At 42.3% G+C, this 18,017-nt stretch overlaps 1 protein-coding gene across 6 annotated transcripts in view; it reads left to right on the top strand.

Moving 5' to 3' along the window:
- wu:fj29h11 (uncharacterized) overlaps positions 1–7,947 on the top strand; it is a 51,365-nt gene extending 43,418 nt beyond the window's left edge. For all 6 annotated transcript variants that reach the window (XM_087845267.1, XM_087845266.1, XM_087845269.1 and 3 more), the window contains 7 exons: positions 1,417–1,501; positions 2,650–2,764; positions 4,646–4,777; positions 4,864–5,115; positions 6,772–6,913; positions 7,022–7,178; positions 7,257–7,947. In XM_087845267.1, coding sequence (XP_087701393.1) covers positions 1,417–1,501; positions 2,650–2,764; positions 4,646–4,777; positions 4,864–5,115; positions 6,772–6,913; positions 7,022–7,178; positions 7,257–7,670 — 1,297 coding nt within the window. In that variant the 3' untranslated portion in view covers positions 7,671–7,947. The remainder of the gene's footprint in view (positions 1–1,416; positions 1,502–2,649; positions 2,765–4,645; positions 4,778–4,863; positions 5,116–6,771; positions 6,914–7,021; positions 7,179–7,256) is intronic.
- Positions 7,948–18,017: the final 10,070 nt, after the last annotated feature.

The following is an 18,017-nucleotide window of genomic DNA, read 5'->3' as shown; positions in this document are numbered from 1 at the left end:
AAAGGGAAAAGCAATTCTGCAGGGAGACCTACCTCTGCACTTGTGCAAGTGAAGCCAAAGGGAAGATATGCTTCACCATATTTTCTAGTCTTTGGCTTAGAATGAAGTTGGTTTGGAAACATATTCAGCGATGCTTCATCTCCTGCTTTGCGTTTCTGTGGGCGCCCTGTGCTAGCAGTGTCCAAGCGTTTTGTTTTTTTCCCCCCTTGTCATCCTGCGGCCCCCCTAGGGGGCGGGCCCAACGATTTGGGAAGGTCTGTCTTAATCAGTGATGTTTTTCAACCTTCACTAAGTCAGGAAAAGTCTTGTAGAACAGTTCAGTGTTAAATGTTGTCCAACTATTTTTCTATGAACTCCACAGAACTCTATTTTATTTTCCTTTGTTTTGCAGTTTTATGTGTAGTCATTAGAAAAATATTGAATTGAATTTGGAGGGAAAGACAGAGTAGAACCTCATCATTATATGCATTACTATAGCATATTTACACATGTTCTGTTCTAATTCAATTCAATTCAGTTCAGTCGTATTTATATAGCGCCAAATCACAACAACAGTCGCCTCAAGGCGCTTTAAGGTAGACCGTACAATAATTCATACAGGGAAAACTCCAACAATCATATGACCCCCTATGAGCAAGCACTGTGGCAACAGTGGGAAGGAAAAACTCCCTTTTAACAGGAAGAAACCTCCGGCAGAACCAGGCTCAGGGAGGGGCGGGGCCATCTGCTGGGCCATCTGTTGGGGTGAGAGAAGGAAGACAGGATAAAGACATGCTGTGGAAGAGAGACAGAGATAAAAAAAAAAACAAGTATGATTCAGTACAGAGAGGCCTATTAAGGGACTTTTACTAGGGACTAGTAAAAGCACTATACAAATACAGGCCATTAACACATAGTGAGTGAGAAAGGTGACCGAAGAAGAAATATGCAATTCTGGATTTTGGATTTTTACTAAGTGATCAACGGTTTGTGGTGCAATTTGGACCAACCTGATGTAATTTAACAAAGCATCATTCACGTAATGTGTGTTCAGAACATGTGAACAGCTATTAAAGAAATACTAATATCAACAGAAACTAAGTTCTGCAAGCTCTGGCACTGAAGTTCTAGCCATTTTCCCCAGAGTGTTTCTCATTGAGATATAAGTGAATTAATAAACCCTTTTATTATCAGATTATTTCTACAATTAATTTTTAATATGGCATCAAGCTGTCAGTTGAGATCCATGCATCCACATGATTTTATTAATATGATGAAGACTCATATTGATCTTTGCTGAATTTCAGAAGTCCTTCCCTCACATGCATTTAAGTCTCATAAAGAGAATATATCCTGAGTAAGCTGTTCATAGACTTACCCTGTACATGCTTTGGCATTTGTCTTACAGTAGCTTGCAATGCTATGTGTGTGTTTCAGGGAGGTGGTGAAATTGTTTTGCACAGAGAGCAGCCACCAAAAGGAGCTGACACATTTCCTGACTGGCCTGATAACCTCGCGCAGTGTAAGTGATATATAATTCCTTCCAGCATTGATCACTAATCCACAACCAGTGAAAAGAGTCTTTAGTCATTTGCACTTTTTCATCCTGCCACTTGCACAAACTCACCACATAGCTGACCGTCGCACCGGGTAACGGCCATTTCCCTGGAGAGCAGTTGCATTTGCATTATTTGCCGACTCATAGAGCAGTGCAGCAGCAAAAGATGCTCAGATCTGGCCTCAGCTTTGATCCTGCTCCACTGATCATTCTCTTCTGGTTTTCCAGTAGAACAGAGCTGCGTTATATAATCAGTTTTGACATCTGGTTTGATTTAGGTTCCATTTTGGGATTTTTCAAAGTCAATAAAAGGAAATTCTTCAGTGTCTGATTAAAGGCTTTAATGATATGATTCTGAAGCGTAACATCCCTTTACACTGCAGTCAGACAGATATTTGAGGCTTAGGGGAAATCTGGCTCCTAACTTATTATATTCACTTATTACTTAGAGTATCCCAGGAAGTTGATGACTAGAAGTTCGTGTTAATTAGGACATCAGAGTTTTACTGAGAATGTCTGTCGTTGCCACTGTTGGCAAGAGAATCTGATCTAATCTCAGATCTAATCAGCACTGGTCTTATTATGTAGTGCTTTTATAAGGAGGAACAGGCAGAATCAGACAGATGATGAATGGATCAGACCTCTGTGTTCCTCCTAAATAACTCAACTGTAAGTCCCACAGGTCTTCCAGTGTGAATAAAATAATGAAATGCAGTTAGTTTTGTTCTTTGATACAAAACAAATGCTATATTCTATCCAGGCAACAATAAACATGAAACAGGCGGACGTGCCAAAACTGCAGTTCCTTCCATTTGAGGCAGGCTCCTAAGGCTTTGTCTGTACATTGCACCTGGTACAGTTTACGGATGCAGCTTGTTATCTATGTTAGTTAGCTGTAGCCTCATCTGATTATGGTCATTTCTGGATGTAAAAAAAAGAACATGGCAGCAGGCAAAATGTAAATGTTTTAGTTTTAAAATACAAAGTCCACAAACCACTGGTGATATGTTGCTACGCCCATCTTTTTTATACAGTTTGTGAACCTTGCCTAATATTATGTGTATGCCGTGTTTACTATAATAACTACAATAACTATAATAAATAATATGCAGGACCCAAGAGCCCTGAAGAGATTCTTGGCCAAAGAGGAAATCAGAGAGCTGCCCAGTGAGGTGGAACTGTGGGAGGTCCCAGAGCCTCACAAACCAGACATTCCCCCTGAAAGAGGTACAGAAGACACATGGTGGAAAAAACACACACACAGCCATCCTGTCACACATGAAATGTTGGATTTACATAAATATCAGAAGATATTGGCCAGTCAGGACAACAGTGACCCTCTAGGCCACTGTGAGGGACCAAGCAGCCAAAGCAAAGAGGACACAGGCAAAAAATGTGTCTTCAAAAAGGGTTTTCTTTATTTTAACCCTCAAAAAGTCCAAAATTAACAAAATTCAAAAACATACTTAGCAGGCCCATAAAAGAGGTCAACTAAATATAACTCTACAAAAAGTAATTTCCAGAAACCTAAACAAAACAACGTGAGATACAACTTAACTCACAAACTGACCTAATTACAAAGACACATGAGGGTAGCTTTTATAATGATTTGGCCAAACCATTTGAACACAATAGGGGGGAAAACAAAAACACACTAATATTAACTAAGCACAGAATAACCTAACTAAACCTAAAACACCCCTGCTTCTGGTAAGCCCATGGTTGGTCCTGCTGAGCAGGCATTTTTCCTCAGCCACGCCTTTTGCCCAGACAGGAAACAGCCACCGCCCAAACCCAGGTAACTCAAAGGAAGAGAAATATAATTAATATAACAAAACATTTTAGAAAAACCACACAATGTTACTATGTGCGCGCCTCATAATACCAGTGTTAACCAAATGATTAATGAAGAAAACTGCAAAGCAAACTAATAAAGTAAAAAATGGACTAATTTACCCCTGTGTGGCTGATGCCATCACAGCCACAGAGGTAGTAACCTTTTGGAAAAACAGCGTAACTGATAGGTTATCGTTATGTTGATGGAATTTGATCGAACAGAATGCTAAAGGTGAAAGTTGAAAAGTCAAAGCTTCCACTTGTTTCCATTAATTTATCCACCATAAGATAATGTGTCCATTAACCCTCAAAGTGCAATAGGTTTGATTAAGATAACAGTTTAATTGAACGTAGCATTGCTTGATGTCATTGCGATGGCTCTGTTTACACTCTTCTACACCTCTAATTGGCTATTTTCACACACACCGTGCGATTTAAGCTGTCGTAACCTGGCCACACCTGCTGCACATCTGCAAGCTGCTTTGCAACCCAGCGCCACTCCAATGTTTTTCTTTCATTTTGGCTTGTCTGCATGGGTCGGACTTGTCATTAACACCTGCTCTCCCACAACAGAGCCATAGTGCCAAAAATATATATCGTAAATAAGGTTCTTTGTTACTCTATAGTGCTCCTCACTGATTTACTTACCTTTTTAAATTGCAGAATGTTTGAAAAACAGCCTGAAAAATCCATGTGTTCAGCCCAGTGTTGATGTGCATGAGAATCACAGTTTGATGCAGAATATCAGCTCAGTGCTACAACTGCAACACGAGCTGAATCCTAAAACTCACTGCTGCTTCCTCTCACGCTTCCATCTGCAGTTCCTCCAATTCTCTCTGTGACACTTGCCCCCATTTCCATTATCATTTCATAATATTCAAAGTGTTTTTCTTCGCAGTCTCAGCCTCACACAAACACTCTCCTTCGGTACGCACACACACACACACAGTGCACATAACTGGTGTGTTTCTCGCATATGCTAATTCGAGTTTGTTCACTCTTGTGTGTGGTGACATAAAAGAGCAGCTGTTGCCAGGGCTCAAAGAGCAAGAGGAGCAGATCCCATACTGCAGCAGAGAGCACACACACACACATACACACACATTTTACAAGGATTAATATGATCAAAGACTTTTTCATTACACATTTTGCTTTCATGGCACAACAGCTCTGAGACAGGCTCACGCTGTGTATGATTGGTGTTTTATTTAAGGTTTCATTTCAATGTTTCTTTTATATTCTTTGGATTTAACTGAAACTATTATCCTCCAGTGCTGTCAAGGAGTTTCTCCTCCACCAGCTCCACAGTCGAGCAATCTCACCCTGGACAAGAGGACGGGGAACAGACGCTGGTCTGCTGGCCTCCTCGAGCACCAATACACAGCACAGGAGGCAGTCGAGCTGGTACTTAATGCAGATGCTCAGAGTAAAGAAAAAATTGTTTATATTAGCAGTATAAAAGTGCATGTTTCATTTGTCACATTTGTCAGGAGGTCAGGAAGATAGCAAAGTGGTGGAGGCTGTCATGAAGATGTGGCCTCCTCCAGCTGGACCAAAAGAACAAGCCATGGAAAATGAAGTCGCACCCAGAGGAAGCAGCCACGAGGGAAACCATCCACCCAGAGGCAGCAGCAGCACCAACAGACCTGCAGACCAACCCAGCCTTCAGAGGCTTCCCAGTCATCCAGAGCAAGCTAACGCAACTGCTGCTGCAAACACCAACACCCCACCACCACCGCCAGGTTTCACATTCAAGATCCTTAAAAACACAGATATTCGGTTCAGTTTTATTTATATAGCACCAAATCACAACAAATCACATCAAGGTGCTTTGTATTGTAAGGTAAAGATCGTACGATAATACAAAGAAAACCCCAGCAATCAAACAACCCTCTGTGAGCAAGCACATGGCGACAGTGGGAAGGAAAAACTCCCCTTTAACAGGAAGAAACCTCCACTTGAATAATTAGATTCCTGCACCAGTTAACATTCTGGTATCAGAGGTGACACTTCTCCATATTTATGCTGCAGCAGAAAAAAAGAGTGATTAACCAGCCTAATCTAGTAAACTTTCAGGTGGTTTAGTGATTTTGCCGCTGCAGGCAGGTTTGTGGGTTTCCAGTATAGCGAGGGTCTCTGGATGAGAGATAACAGCTTAGGACTTTTTCCTTTTTCAGTCAATAGCAACAAATGCAACTAAATTTTATAGAACGAAACTGAAGCCAAAAATAAACACACTTCTGTTTACTAGAATCTGACACACAAGTGAGTCAGATTTTCACAAAAAACAAACAAAAAAACATCACAGTTTTAAGATGGATTTGACTATTAGCAATTTATATTCAATTCAATTCAGTTTTATTTATACAGCACCAACAGTCGTCTCAAGGTGCTTTATATTGTAAGGTAGACCCTACAATAATACATGATACATGACCCCCTATGAACAAGCACTTTGGCGACAGTGGGAAGGAAAAACTCCCTTTTAACAGGAAGAAACCTCCATCTGCCGCGACTGGTTTGGGTGAGAGAAAGAAGACAGTTTTCAGGCCCCTCTTCTGTGGAACCAGCTTCCAGTTTGGATTCGGGAGACAGACACAATCTCTACTTTCAAGATTAGGCTTCAAACTTTCCTTTTTGCTAAAGCATATAGTTAGGGCTGGACCAGGTGACCCTGAATCCTCCCTTAGTTATGCTGCAATAGACGTAGGCTGCTGGGGGATTCCCATGATGCATTGAGTTTTTCCTTTCCAGTCACCTTTCTCACTCACTATGTATTAACAGACTTCTCTGCATTGAATCATATCTGTTATTAACCTCTGTCTCTGCCCCGCCCCTCCCTGGAGGTTTCTTCCTGTTAAAAGGGAGTTTTTCCTTCCCACTGTCGCCAAAGTGCTGCTCATAGGGGGTCATATGATTGTTGGGTTTTTCTCTGTATCTATGAAGCGCCTTGAGGTGACTTTTGTTGTGATTTGGCGCTATATAAATAAAATTGAATTGAATTGAATATATATGAAAATTATTTTCTTCTTCCTCTGCTCAGGCTGTTTGTGTTAGAAATGGACAAAGAATAAATCTGTGCAGCTTTAAGTGTTTTACCTTTGCAAAATTATATTTTCACCACAGGGCAGAATGGTAACACAGAACCGTCTTTCTCAGTTTGTGATAATCACAGGTAGATTAAAAGATCGTCCACAATAAGATAGTTTTATTGTCTTAACCAGCTGCATCTTGCATTATCAGTTAAGATGTTGATTTTAGCTTGTTAGTGAGCAAAGACACAACACTACAAACAGAAAGTTCTTGTGTAATTCTGCGTTGTGTCATTATTCCCAAACTGTTACAGCACATCCTGTAAAAACGAACGTTTTCCATTTGGTGTTGTCTGTCACCAACAGAGCGCCGTCAGCAGAGTGAGACCACTCAGTCTGACACAGCTGAAGGTGGAGAGAAAAGCCTTGCAGCTCCCAGACCTCCACCGAGTCCTCCATCTGAACCACCTGCTGAGACAGCCAGCAGCCAGCCCGTTCCAAACAGCCTGTAGGCTTCTTCTCCTCTTCCCAAATATGTAAAATATTCAGAAAATGTTGATTTTCACTCTTACTGAGTATGTATTTCTAATCCGTCGCCTTTGTCTCTCTCTGTCAGTGCTGTACCTGAGGCTGTGGTGCTTTCTAGTACTTTCCAGGGGACTGCAGCAGCTGCTGCAGAGATCCGTCCTCCTCTGAACCTGGACTTTCCTCACTGGAACAAAACCCAGGCCACACTTGAAGACATGGAGCTCACCTGCCAAAGACCCACCACCGTCAGTATACCGACTGCAAGCTTTGGTTTCCTAGTCGCTGGTTATCAAGTTTTTCTTAATAGCTCCTCTGTTTTGTAGGTGGTCTTATCAGAAGACGAGATAGATGTGGCAGCGATCGGCGAATGGGGGGAGCAGCTGGTCAACTCCTTCCTGTGCCACTGGAGAGACAGCAGCGACCCTGGACGACCCACGCACATCATGTGGTGCAATCAGAGCGGGGAGACCGGTCAGCCATACGACTTTAAGCTCACCTTCGGATCCACAGAAGAGCCCGAGGTGGTGTATGTGGAGGTGAAGTCGACTATAAAGAAAGAGAAGTCATTTATCCACATGTCTGCCAACGAGCTGGACTTTGCACTGAAGGAAAAGGAACGATACCACATATACAGAGTGTACAGCACTGGAGATGCTCAGAACGTACGCCTTTGTCGGATTCAGAACCTAGCGCAGCATCTCCACACCAAAGACTTAGCTCTTTATCTGTTTGTGTAGTTCCTTTTAAAATCTGTGGAGATATTTGCACAAGTTGCCTAAAATAATTTTGTGTAATTTTTAATGTTCGTAGTAAATGCACTGATTTGAGTCTTTTTAGCTGTATATTGTGCCATTTATGTTTAACGTATTGCCTGCTTTTGAGCAAAAGATACATTTTGCTCCTTTTAATGTCAACTGTTTTCCATATTCAGTGAAGTTAAGCAATCTGCTAACCTTTTTTACTTTCTGTACCATTCCTTTATTCCTTTGAAATAATAAAAGTGTGTCTATTGAAGAGTTTCTTTTATTGAATTTCAAGGTAATTTATATGTTTACATGATGAGAAACCCATGATCCAATGTTTCCCTATAAGCAAACACTTGGTGACTGTGGGGAGGAAGAACTCCCTTTTAACAAGCGACCTCAAGTGGAAGATGAAGGACAAGAAAGGAGGATGCAAAGAGGAGCATAGTGAGGCTATGAACACCAAAGAGGATTAAACTGAAACTACAGGAGAGAGAAGACAAACGTTAATGACTCACAGTAGTATATTATATGTTTGAGGAGGGAAAAGAGGCGAGTGAAGAGTAAGTGCATCAGAATAAAACATTCATTTGTACAGCACTTTACAAAACAGTTACAATGTGCTTAAAATAGTTCAACCAAAAGAAAGTGCTCATTGTGTCAAAATAAAGCTCAAAGATCACAACCAGACTAGGGGCACAATACTTACATAATACTTAATGTTGGATGACAGATTTCCATGTTTTTCCAAACCACTGGCCACCTTTGGGTCAGACAAATAACTGGAGACTTGATATTTGGAATCACTGAGCTAAAAGATCTTTTGTGACACCCATCATGTAACGTCAGGCAAAGTCCCCCAGCAGTCTGACCCTGTGCTAAGGGATGGTTCATGGTCACCTGATCCAGCCCAAACTCTGAGCTTTATCAAAAGGGAAAGTTTGAAGTGTAATCTTGAAAGAAAAGAGCACAGCTCTGTTTCCCAAATCCAAACTGGAAGCTGGTTAGAAACTCTGGGAACCACAAGTAAGCCAACAGTGTGAACTTAACAGGGCGTCAACAAAGAGGCACTAATATGAGGAAAATACAACCTCTCGTTATTTGTTTCTGGTACATGTTAGTAACTGTGATTTGGCATTTTTGGCCAACTGAAGATTCAACCCTACAGCCTGAATTACAGTCAGAATTACATTGTCCAGCCTTAAAGTAATATGGCTGCCTCTACCTAAGCCGGGTTCTGGTTTTGAGCTCACCTCTCAAATTCATTCTGCTATAGTTAGAAGTCTGACTAAGCCCTGATATTCTGTCTACTTCAATCACTACCGCAAAGGGAAGCTAATGAAATCCCAGCCTGCTACGGTGGTCTTGGGCCCCCTCTTTGACAGCCACACCCTGTGTAGCTTCTGTAGGACAGTAATATCTCCAAAGCAGGACACTTATTAGGCATGTGAGGAGTGCTAGTGGAGAGATCAGAAACAGCCTGGGGAAACGGCACCTCCCTATTTTCATCTCATGATGCAACCTTATGGTAACCAGAGGGCTGTTCCTACAAAGAATCAGTCACGGGGAGCACTGAGGCACAAAATGTACAAAATAAATCAATAGCAGGGGGTTATTCCTGTAAAGCAGCAAAGGGGTCCTGAAATGATTTGTCTACAATCCTTTGCAGCATTGTACATTCTGTTGGAGGGCCAATAAAGTGTTTTGAGTGTTGTCGTTATATCGTGCAGCACAGAGCTGAATATTGTGCTGATGGTTTGTGATATGAGGCCACAGGCATGAGTCAAAAAGGAGATGACTAGCAGGTGATGTTTGTTTTCGTAAACAACACATTGATATTAGAAGTGGGACTCTTCTCGCACTGCATAGCTGCCCCCCTCTGTACTGGACTCATGCTGCATTCATGTGTAGCTTGTAAACTCAACGTTCAGTTCTTTTTATGGTTGCTGTTGGAAGCTAAAGCATGGGTCATACTGCCACATGGATCTCAGCTAAATACCATTTAGATCTGTATCAGACTCCAGACTTGTTTTTAAAGATAGAATCCATAAGACAAATAATACTGTCACGGTTTAAGTTATATTCTTTGATTTATTGTTTTTCATGGGTTTGGTTTTCTTTATTGTTTTCTGCTTGTGTTATTTTTATAGTTTCTAGTTCACTGTATCTTCCCTCTGTTCCACATTTACTTACTCTCGTCTCCGTGTTTCATGTTCCCTTTGTTCCCCTCATCAGTCACGTCTCCACTTCACAGTGTCTAGTCTGCGTCTTTGTGAAGGTCTCATGTTTCCTGTTTTATTTTGATAGTTCCTTGTCCTGTGTTCAGTGCATTCAGGTTTGTTTCCTCCCTGTCTTGTTATGTCAGATTAGACCCAGCTGTGTTTCCCTTGTTACTCTCTTGTGTATTTAAGCCCTGTGTTGTCCTCTGTCCGTTGTTGCATTGTACCATCCCATGTGCTGTAGGTTTCGCTGTGCTTCTGGTTTCTATCATTCTTAGTTCTGTTCGCCTCATTTTCTAGTGATTCTAGTTTCCATGTTCAGGGTTTTGGTTTGGTTTTTGTAAAGTTACTTTATGGAGGATTTTTCTCAGTGAGTAAAGCTGCTGCTTTAAGTTTACGTTCTGTGTACGAGTCCTGTTTGAGTCCATCCTGCCTGCCACACATGACAAATACTAAGCAGAGTTTTCTTTTATAATTCGCTGTCCACATGATGAAATTAGTCTTGGAATGAAATGCTACACATGGATAGCCACCACCATAGTAATAGCAACCTAAGTTTAAACCCATCAATGGAATCGCTCTTCCGAAATCTAGTATGGTATCCAAATCAGCAATAGGGCCTAAGTGATGTGTGGCATGTACGCAATCCAAAGAATGTTCATTTTATTCAAATGTTCAATTTAATTTCAATTCAATTTAATTCAATTTTATTTATATAGTGCCAAATCACAACAAAAGTCGCCTCAAGCCGCTTCATAGATACAGAGAAAAACCCAACAATCATATGACCCCCTATGAGCAAGCACTTTGGCGACAGTGGGAAGGAAAAATTCCCTTTTAACAGGAAGAAACCTCCGGCAGAACCAGGCTCAGGGAGGGGCGGGGCCATCTGCTGTGACTGGTTGGGGTGAGAACCCCACAGGCTCTCCTCTCACAAATTCAAACCTGCTCCTATTAAGCAGCTACAATTTGGGATCACAATCATATAAAAATGGAACTGGAGCTTTACCAACATGAGCCTTCTCCTTCTAGGTGGAGATTTAGAGGATATTTGCTTAAAGACTACGAATGTATTACTTTTATGAATACTAAAATGTATCTGGAAGTAACCCTAAACACCTCCTCACAGTCAAACATATGGGAATTACAAATCCATTAAAGCCTAAATGAATTGTCACATAATTTCATATTTCTCATATAAAAACAAACAAAAAATGGATCAGCTTCTTCAAATGGAAAACAACATAAGGACCTTGGAAATTGATCACTCGAGAACAAAACAAGTATTTGCAGAATCACTAATATGTGTACAAACAAAGCTGAAGCTGCAATGGGCAGAACTAGATAGCATTATGAATTTGGTAATAAGACTGTATTTGCCAGTAATAAGACTATTGATATCCGCAAACTACAGCAGATATTTAGAAAAGCCAAAAGATATAAATCTGGAATTTAAAAACTAATATCAAGCCTTATATGAGACCGACCATTATAGTGACAGTACTGAAATAAAACAATTTCTAAGTGAATTACCTCTGCCAAAGATTAGCACAACAGATAAACAAATATTGGAGAAAGAAAAATCAGAAGACGAATTTCTTCTCGCTGCTAAATTGTTACAAAACAAAAAAGCCCCAGGCAAACAAAAATCTACTAACCCCTCTCACAAACACGATCAAGAATACTTTTCAAAAGCCGGCACTCCCTCGGTCTTTAGTGCCTGCAACAATAATATGACTTCCCAAACCTGGGAAGGATTCACAGAGGTAATTTTAGGCCCCTCAACCTCCTCGAGTCAGACTATAAGGTATTGCCTAATTTTTATAGCATTTCAAATAGAAAAAGTTATTTGTAAAATTATTCAAGCAGACCAAACAGATTTTGTTAAAAACAAGCAAGCAGCTGATAATGTTCAGAGGCTGTTTCATATAATTGAAACTTCTAACATGAGAGCTTCCCTTGGTGATATTATCCATGGATGCTGAGCAGGCGTTCGACAAAACTGAACCTAGCTCTCTTTTTGAGACTCTAAGGGTCATGAATTTTGGGGACTCGTTTATTAGATCTGTTAAAAGGCTTTTCAGTGGTCCCAGATCCTGGATTTTGACTAATGGAGTTCTGTCGGACGCCTTCACATTATCCCGTGGTTGTAGGTACGGATGTCCAAGCTCGCCTGCCTTGTTTTACATAGTTACAGAGCCATTAAAGGTGGGATTTATTTTAAAATCTTTAAGGCTAATATCTTATAATTAGCAACACATAACTGTGTTTTATACTTTTTGCACACAGTTAAATATTGTAGAGTAGTATTAGAAGTAGGTGGCTACACTATAGTTTAGTATAGTAGTACAGTAGAGGAGCCCCCTTCTCTAAGGAATTTGAGGAGTGAAGGCACCAGAAGGTAAACATAGTCGTAACTGTCTGCCTTTCTCTTTATGCAGGTCTGACAGGAGGGTAAGAGGTGGTTGCCATGGTTGAAGAGGCATCTCCAAATAAGGAGATGCCAAGAAAGTTGCGGAAGAAGAAACGTGAGCCAACATCAGACCTAAGCCCACCCTAAACTGTTTTGACCAATCACCTTAGTATCTTGTTTATCACACAAAATGAAAAGTGTTCACTTCCTAGGCGTGGTAGCCTTTTGTCTCTGAGCCAGAGAGACGAGGTCCATGGTGCCATGTATAACTACAGGTGGGCCATTTATATGGATACACCGTAATAAAATGACAAGCACACCATTGTTTTTCTTGTGACATTACCAATACGTTTGATGTGTCACATGGCCCTCTTCCTATTGAAAAAACAAAAGTTGTATCCAAGATGGCCGACTTCCAAATGGCCACCATGGTCACCACCCATCTTGAGGAGTTTGCCGCCTCACATATACTAATGTGCCACAAACAGGACTTTAATATCACCAACCATTCCCATGTTATTACGGTGTATCCATATAAGTGGCCCACCCTGTAGATTGAAATTCTAACCGTTTTGTTTATAAATTGGGAAAACTTATAATAAGAGCATATTTGTCTTCTCGCTCATAAAAAACCCTACATTAGCCATTGCTATTTGTTCAGAATTCTCCATTACAGGCATAAAAATAGGCACGAGGAGCATAAACTGGACTTTATGCAGATGATCTATTAGTATTTATAGCTCAACTGACCAATTCCTTTCCATTTTTTTCTTGCACGCCTCAAATCATACAGTGCAGTTTTGGGCTCTAAAATTAATTACACTTAGAGTGAAGCATTTCCAATTAACATGACAGAACAGATCAGATACTGCCTGGGTAGTTTCAAATACCTCTGTATAACTGCTTGTTCCTCACTTGACAGAATCTACCAAGAGAAATATATGTCATTAATTCATAAATCTAAAGCAGAGCTGCAGAGGCAGCTGGATTTTCTTCTCTCCTTAATTGGTAGAGTTAACACAATTAAAATGAATCTTTTACCTAAATGTATCCACATGTACTTTCACTGTATTCCCTTAAAGGTACCAGCCTAATTTTTTAAAGAATTAAAAAGGGCAATATTTTTATTCTTATGGCGAAAAAGGTATGTGACCAGACTTCCCCTGTGGTGTGATTGTTTACATCTTTGCTTTAGACTGAAAATAATTCCACAGGGAAGCTTTCAATTAGAAAAATGTAATAAGAAAGCAATGCTTTGTCACATAGTTAAGTCCCTACAAATATTGATCAGAACAGCTCACAACCCAGGGCCCTGATCTAAGAGCTGGGTTAAGGGTTTCACTAGTCAGCTTCTAAGTTCCATCCATTTTCTTCCACTTATGTGGGGCCGGGTCGCGGGGGCGGCAGCCCAAGCAGAGAAGCCCAGACCTCCCTCTCCCCAGCCATCTCCTCCAGCTTGTCCGGGGGAACACCAAGGCGTTCCCAGGCCAGCCAAGAGATATAATCTCTCCAGCGTGTCCTGGGTCTGCCCCGGGGCCTCCTCCCGGTGGGGCATGCCCAGAAACGTCAACCTGGAGGCGCCCAGGAGGCATCCTTGTCAGGTGCCCGAACCACCTCAACTGGCTCCTTTCGATGTGGAGGACCAGCGGCTCTACTCTGAGCCCCTCCCTAATGGCCGAACTTCTCACCCTATCTCTAAGGGAGAGGCCAGCCACACTTCGGAGGAAGCCCATTCCCGCTGCTTGTATCAGCGATCTCGTTCTTTCGGTCACTACCCACAGCTCATGACCATAGGTGAGGGTAGGGAGATAGATCGACCGGTAAACTGAGAGCTTCGCTTTTACACTCAGCTCTCTCTTCACCACAACAGACAGGTCCAGCATCCGCATCGCTGCAACCGCTGCACCAATCCGTCTGTCGATCTCTCGCTCCCTTCTCTCGTCACTCGTGAACAAGACCCAGAGATACTTAAACTCCTCCACTTGGGGCAGGAACTCGTCCCCAACCCGGAGTGGGCACTCCACCCTTTTCCGACAGAGGAATCATGGCCTCAGATTTGGAGGTGCTAATTCTCATTCCCACCGCTTCACACTAGGCTGCGAAACGTTCCAAGGCGAGCTGGAGGCCCTCACCCAAAGAAGCCAACAGAACCACATCATCTGCAAAAAGCAGAGATGAGATCCTGAGACCACCGAAGTGGAAGCCTTCCGCCACTTGGCTACGCCAAGAAATTCTGTCCATAAAAATTATAAACAGAATCAGTGACAAAGGACAGCCCTGGCTGAGCCCATCACCTACTAGGAATGAGTCCAACTTATTGCCGGTTATGCGGACCAATCTCTTGCAACGGTTATATGAGGACTGAATGGCCTGTAGCAATGGGCCAGACACCCCATACTCCCGGAAACAGGACGAAAACCGCATTGTTCCTCCTCTATCCGAGGTTCGACTAACGGATGAACTCTCCTCTCCAGCACCCTGGCATAGACTTTCCCAGGGAGGCTGAGGAGTGTGATTCCCCTGTAGTTGGAAAACACCCTCCGGTCCCCTTTCTTAAAGATGGGGACCACCACCCCAGTCTGCCAGTCCAGGGTTACTGCCCCTGATCTCCACGCAACATTGTAGAGGCATGTCAACCAAGACAGCCCTACAACATCCAGAGCCTTCAGGAACTTGGGGCTCTGCCACCAAGGGGTTGTTTAACTGCCTCGGTGACCTCGCCCCCAGAGATTGGTGGGTCATCCCCTTCGTCCCCAGACTCTGCTTCCGCCACGGAAGACATGCCAGTAGCTGCTAAGTTAAATGATAAAAAGTTGTTAACACTTTACTTTTGGACACACAGAAGTCGCCTTTCAAGTCTCACAATAGAAACAAGCCTTTCTGTTTTTCTATCTAGGCAGTATCCTTTGAAGACATTTCATACATTTTCACTGCTATGCAGATGATGCCCAGCTATACCCATGAAGCCAGATGACACAATTAATTAAACTGCAGGAATGAGACACTAAAGACCTGGATGACCTATAATTTCCTGGATCTACACTACCAGTCAAAAGTTGCACAAACCTTCTCATTTAAGTTTTTTCTTTATTTTCATGTCTATTTACATTGTAGATTTTCACTAAAGGCATCAAAACCACAAACAAACACATATGGAATAATGCAAAATTTTATATTTTAGACTCTTAGCCGCTCTTTGCTTTGATTACTGCTTTGCACACTTTTGAGATTCTCTCAATGAGCTTCATGAGGTCGTCACCTAAAATGGTTTCCCATTAGTCCTGAAGGAGTTCCCAGAGATGCTGAGGACTTGTTGGCCCTTTTGCCTTCTCTCTTCACCCCAAGCCATCTCGACTGGGTTTAGGTCAGGTGACTCTGGAGGCCAGGCCATCTTGCACACCACAGTGGTGAATAAATCCCCAACAGTGTCACCACCAAAGCACCCCCACACCATCACACCTCATCCTCCATGCTTCACGGTGGGAACCATGTATGTAGAGACCATCCGGTCACCTTTTCTGTGTCGCACAAAGACACGGCGGGTGGAACCGACGATCTCAAATTTGGATTCATCAGACCAAAGCACAGATTTCCACTTGTCTAATCTCCATTCCTTATGTTTCTTGGCCCAAACAAATCTGTTTGCTTGTTGCTTTTCCTTAGCAACAAGCAGTAGTGGTTTCTTAGCAGCTATATGACCATAAAGATCTGATTCATGCGGTCTCCTCTGAACAGTTGATGTAAAGATGTGTCTGCTACTGGAACTCTGTGCGCCATTTATCTGGTCTCTGACTTGCAATTTCTGAGGTTGGTGACTCGGATGAGTCGGATCAACAGCAGAGGTGACTCGTGGTCTTCCTTTCCTGGGGATGTCTTTATGTGAGACAGTTTTTTGTGCACTAAAATCCCCCACAGTCCCACGATGTATTGTCCTACAAAGTGTGGGAAGGGTGAATGTTCCTCGTGTTTGAAAACAGCTGAGCAATTTCTCTTCGGAGCAGGGACCACGCCAACCTGGTCCCAGGAGGACAAGGAGAAACCTCCCATCTGCGTCTCGTCCCTTCACCGGGCTCGTCCATTCACAGCTCAGCTTGCGCTCCACCCTCGAGCTGTGCACCTCTGCCCTGCTGTCGATCACATGCGTTATTTCCCACTGTCGCCGTTTCTGCTGTCAGGACTGGGTCGGCATCCTCACACGAGCCGACCCAGTCCTGACAGCAGGACCCTCACCTGACAATCGGGCGACGTCTCACCTGACAATCGGGCGACAGGTCCTTCCTTCACACGCTTGGCTTTCACGCATTCCTTCCTTTTCATATCTGGGCCTACCCTCTTCTTTATCAAGTCCAATTGACAGCTAGTAGGCTGCAGTGGATTTAATAAAAATATCATACAAAAACACTAAAAACGTCCAATATAATCCAAATAAAATCAAATAATACCAGTTATAAAAGACAAATACAAATTTCCATTGTGTGATACACACTATCTCTAAAATTAGAAACATTCTGTCTCTAAGTGATTTAAATGTAATAATTTTACAATCTTTCTCCTCACATACAAAGTCTTGAATAACCAGGCCTATCTTTAATACCTCACAGTAACATATCACCCCAGAAGAGCAATTCACTCTCAGACTGCTCCCTTACCTTTGGTTCCTAGGGTATTTAAAAGTAGAATGGGAGGCAGAGCCTGTGGTCTCAAGCCCCACTTCTGTGAAACCAGCTCCCAGTTTGGATTCAGGAGACAGGAACCCTCTCACCCTCGCCCTACTTTTAAGATTAGGCTTAAATTTTCCATTTTGATAAAGCTTACAGTTATGGATGGATCAGGTGACCTTGAATCCTCCCTTAGTTACACATCAATAGCTCTTTGCTGCTGGAGGTTTCTCATGACACACTGAATGTTTCTTTTTCACCCTTTTTACACTCGCTATGTGCTTATACATCACGCTGTATTTAATTGTTAGTTTTTATTAATCTCTAGCTCTCTTGTGTCTTTTGTCCTTTCTTCTTCCCTCCCCCAGAACCAGGCCGTCCCGCCCTGAGCCTGGTTCTGGTGGAGGTTGCTTCCTGTTAAAAGTGAGTTTTTCCTTCTCATTGTCACCAAGTGCTTATTCATAGGGGGTTGTGTGGGGCCACTCTCAGTACACCAGCTTCAGCTCACAGTCCAAAGACATATGTGGGTTTAGGATAAAGTGTGAATTGTTATTTGTGGGTGTACCCTGCCTTTCGGCCGTGATAGCTGGGACAGACCACTCCATTTATTTATGTATTTATTCTTGGCACAGTAGCCTTAATATATCTTTGTACTAACCAACACTGCCTCAAATGACATCGCCTAAAGACATTTTATAAAAACATACACAGCAAAGTCTGTTTACGTCAACGTTTACGAGTCAGAATCAGAATGCTTTATTAGTCCCAGAGAAAATGATGTAAAAACAAATATAATAATAATATAACAATAATGTTTTTTTTCTAGCTATTATTAAAAATAGCAAATATCTAGTTCAAGCTATCTGTTGGTAACATATTTATTTATTTGACTGTATTTGGAAGAAGTTGGATTTCCCATTATCCCTGAATGTACCATAGTCTGTATGGAGACAGCGAGCAGCGGCGGCTCCCAGCGGAGCAGCGCTGCGATTGGCCGGGCCAGCGAGGAGGGGGAGGGCTTTGTCTCTCCTCCCCTGCCTCTCCTCTCCTC

Source organism: Neolamprologus brichardi, chromosome 8 (assembly GCF_056152115.1).
Source record: "Neolamprologus brichardi isolate AB-2024 chromosome 8, ASM5615211v1, whole genome shotgun sequence".
NCBI classification, from domain to species: Eukaryota; Metazoa; Chordata; class Actinopteri; order Cichliformes; family Cichlidae; genus Neolamprologus; species Neolamprologus brichardi.
The sequence above is the reverse complement of the archived record's forward strand: the minus strand, read 5'-3'. Positions and strand labels throughout refer to the sequence as shown.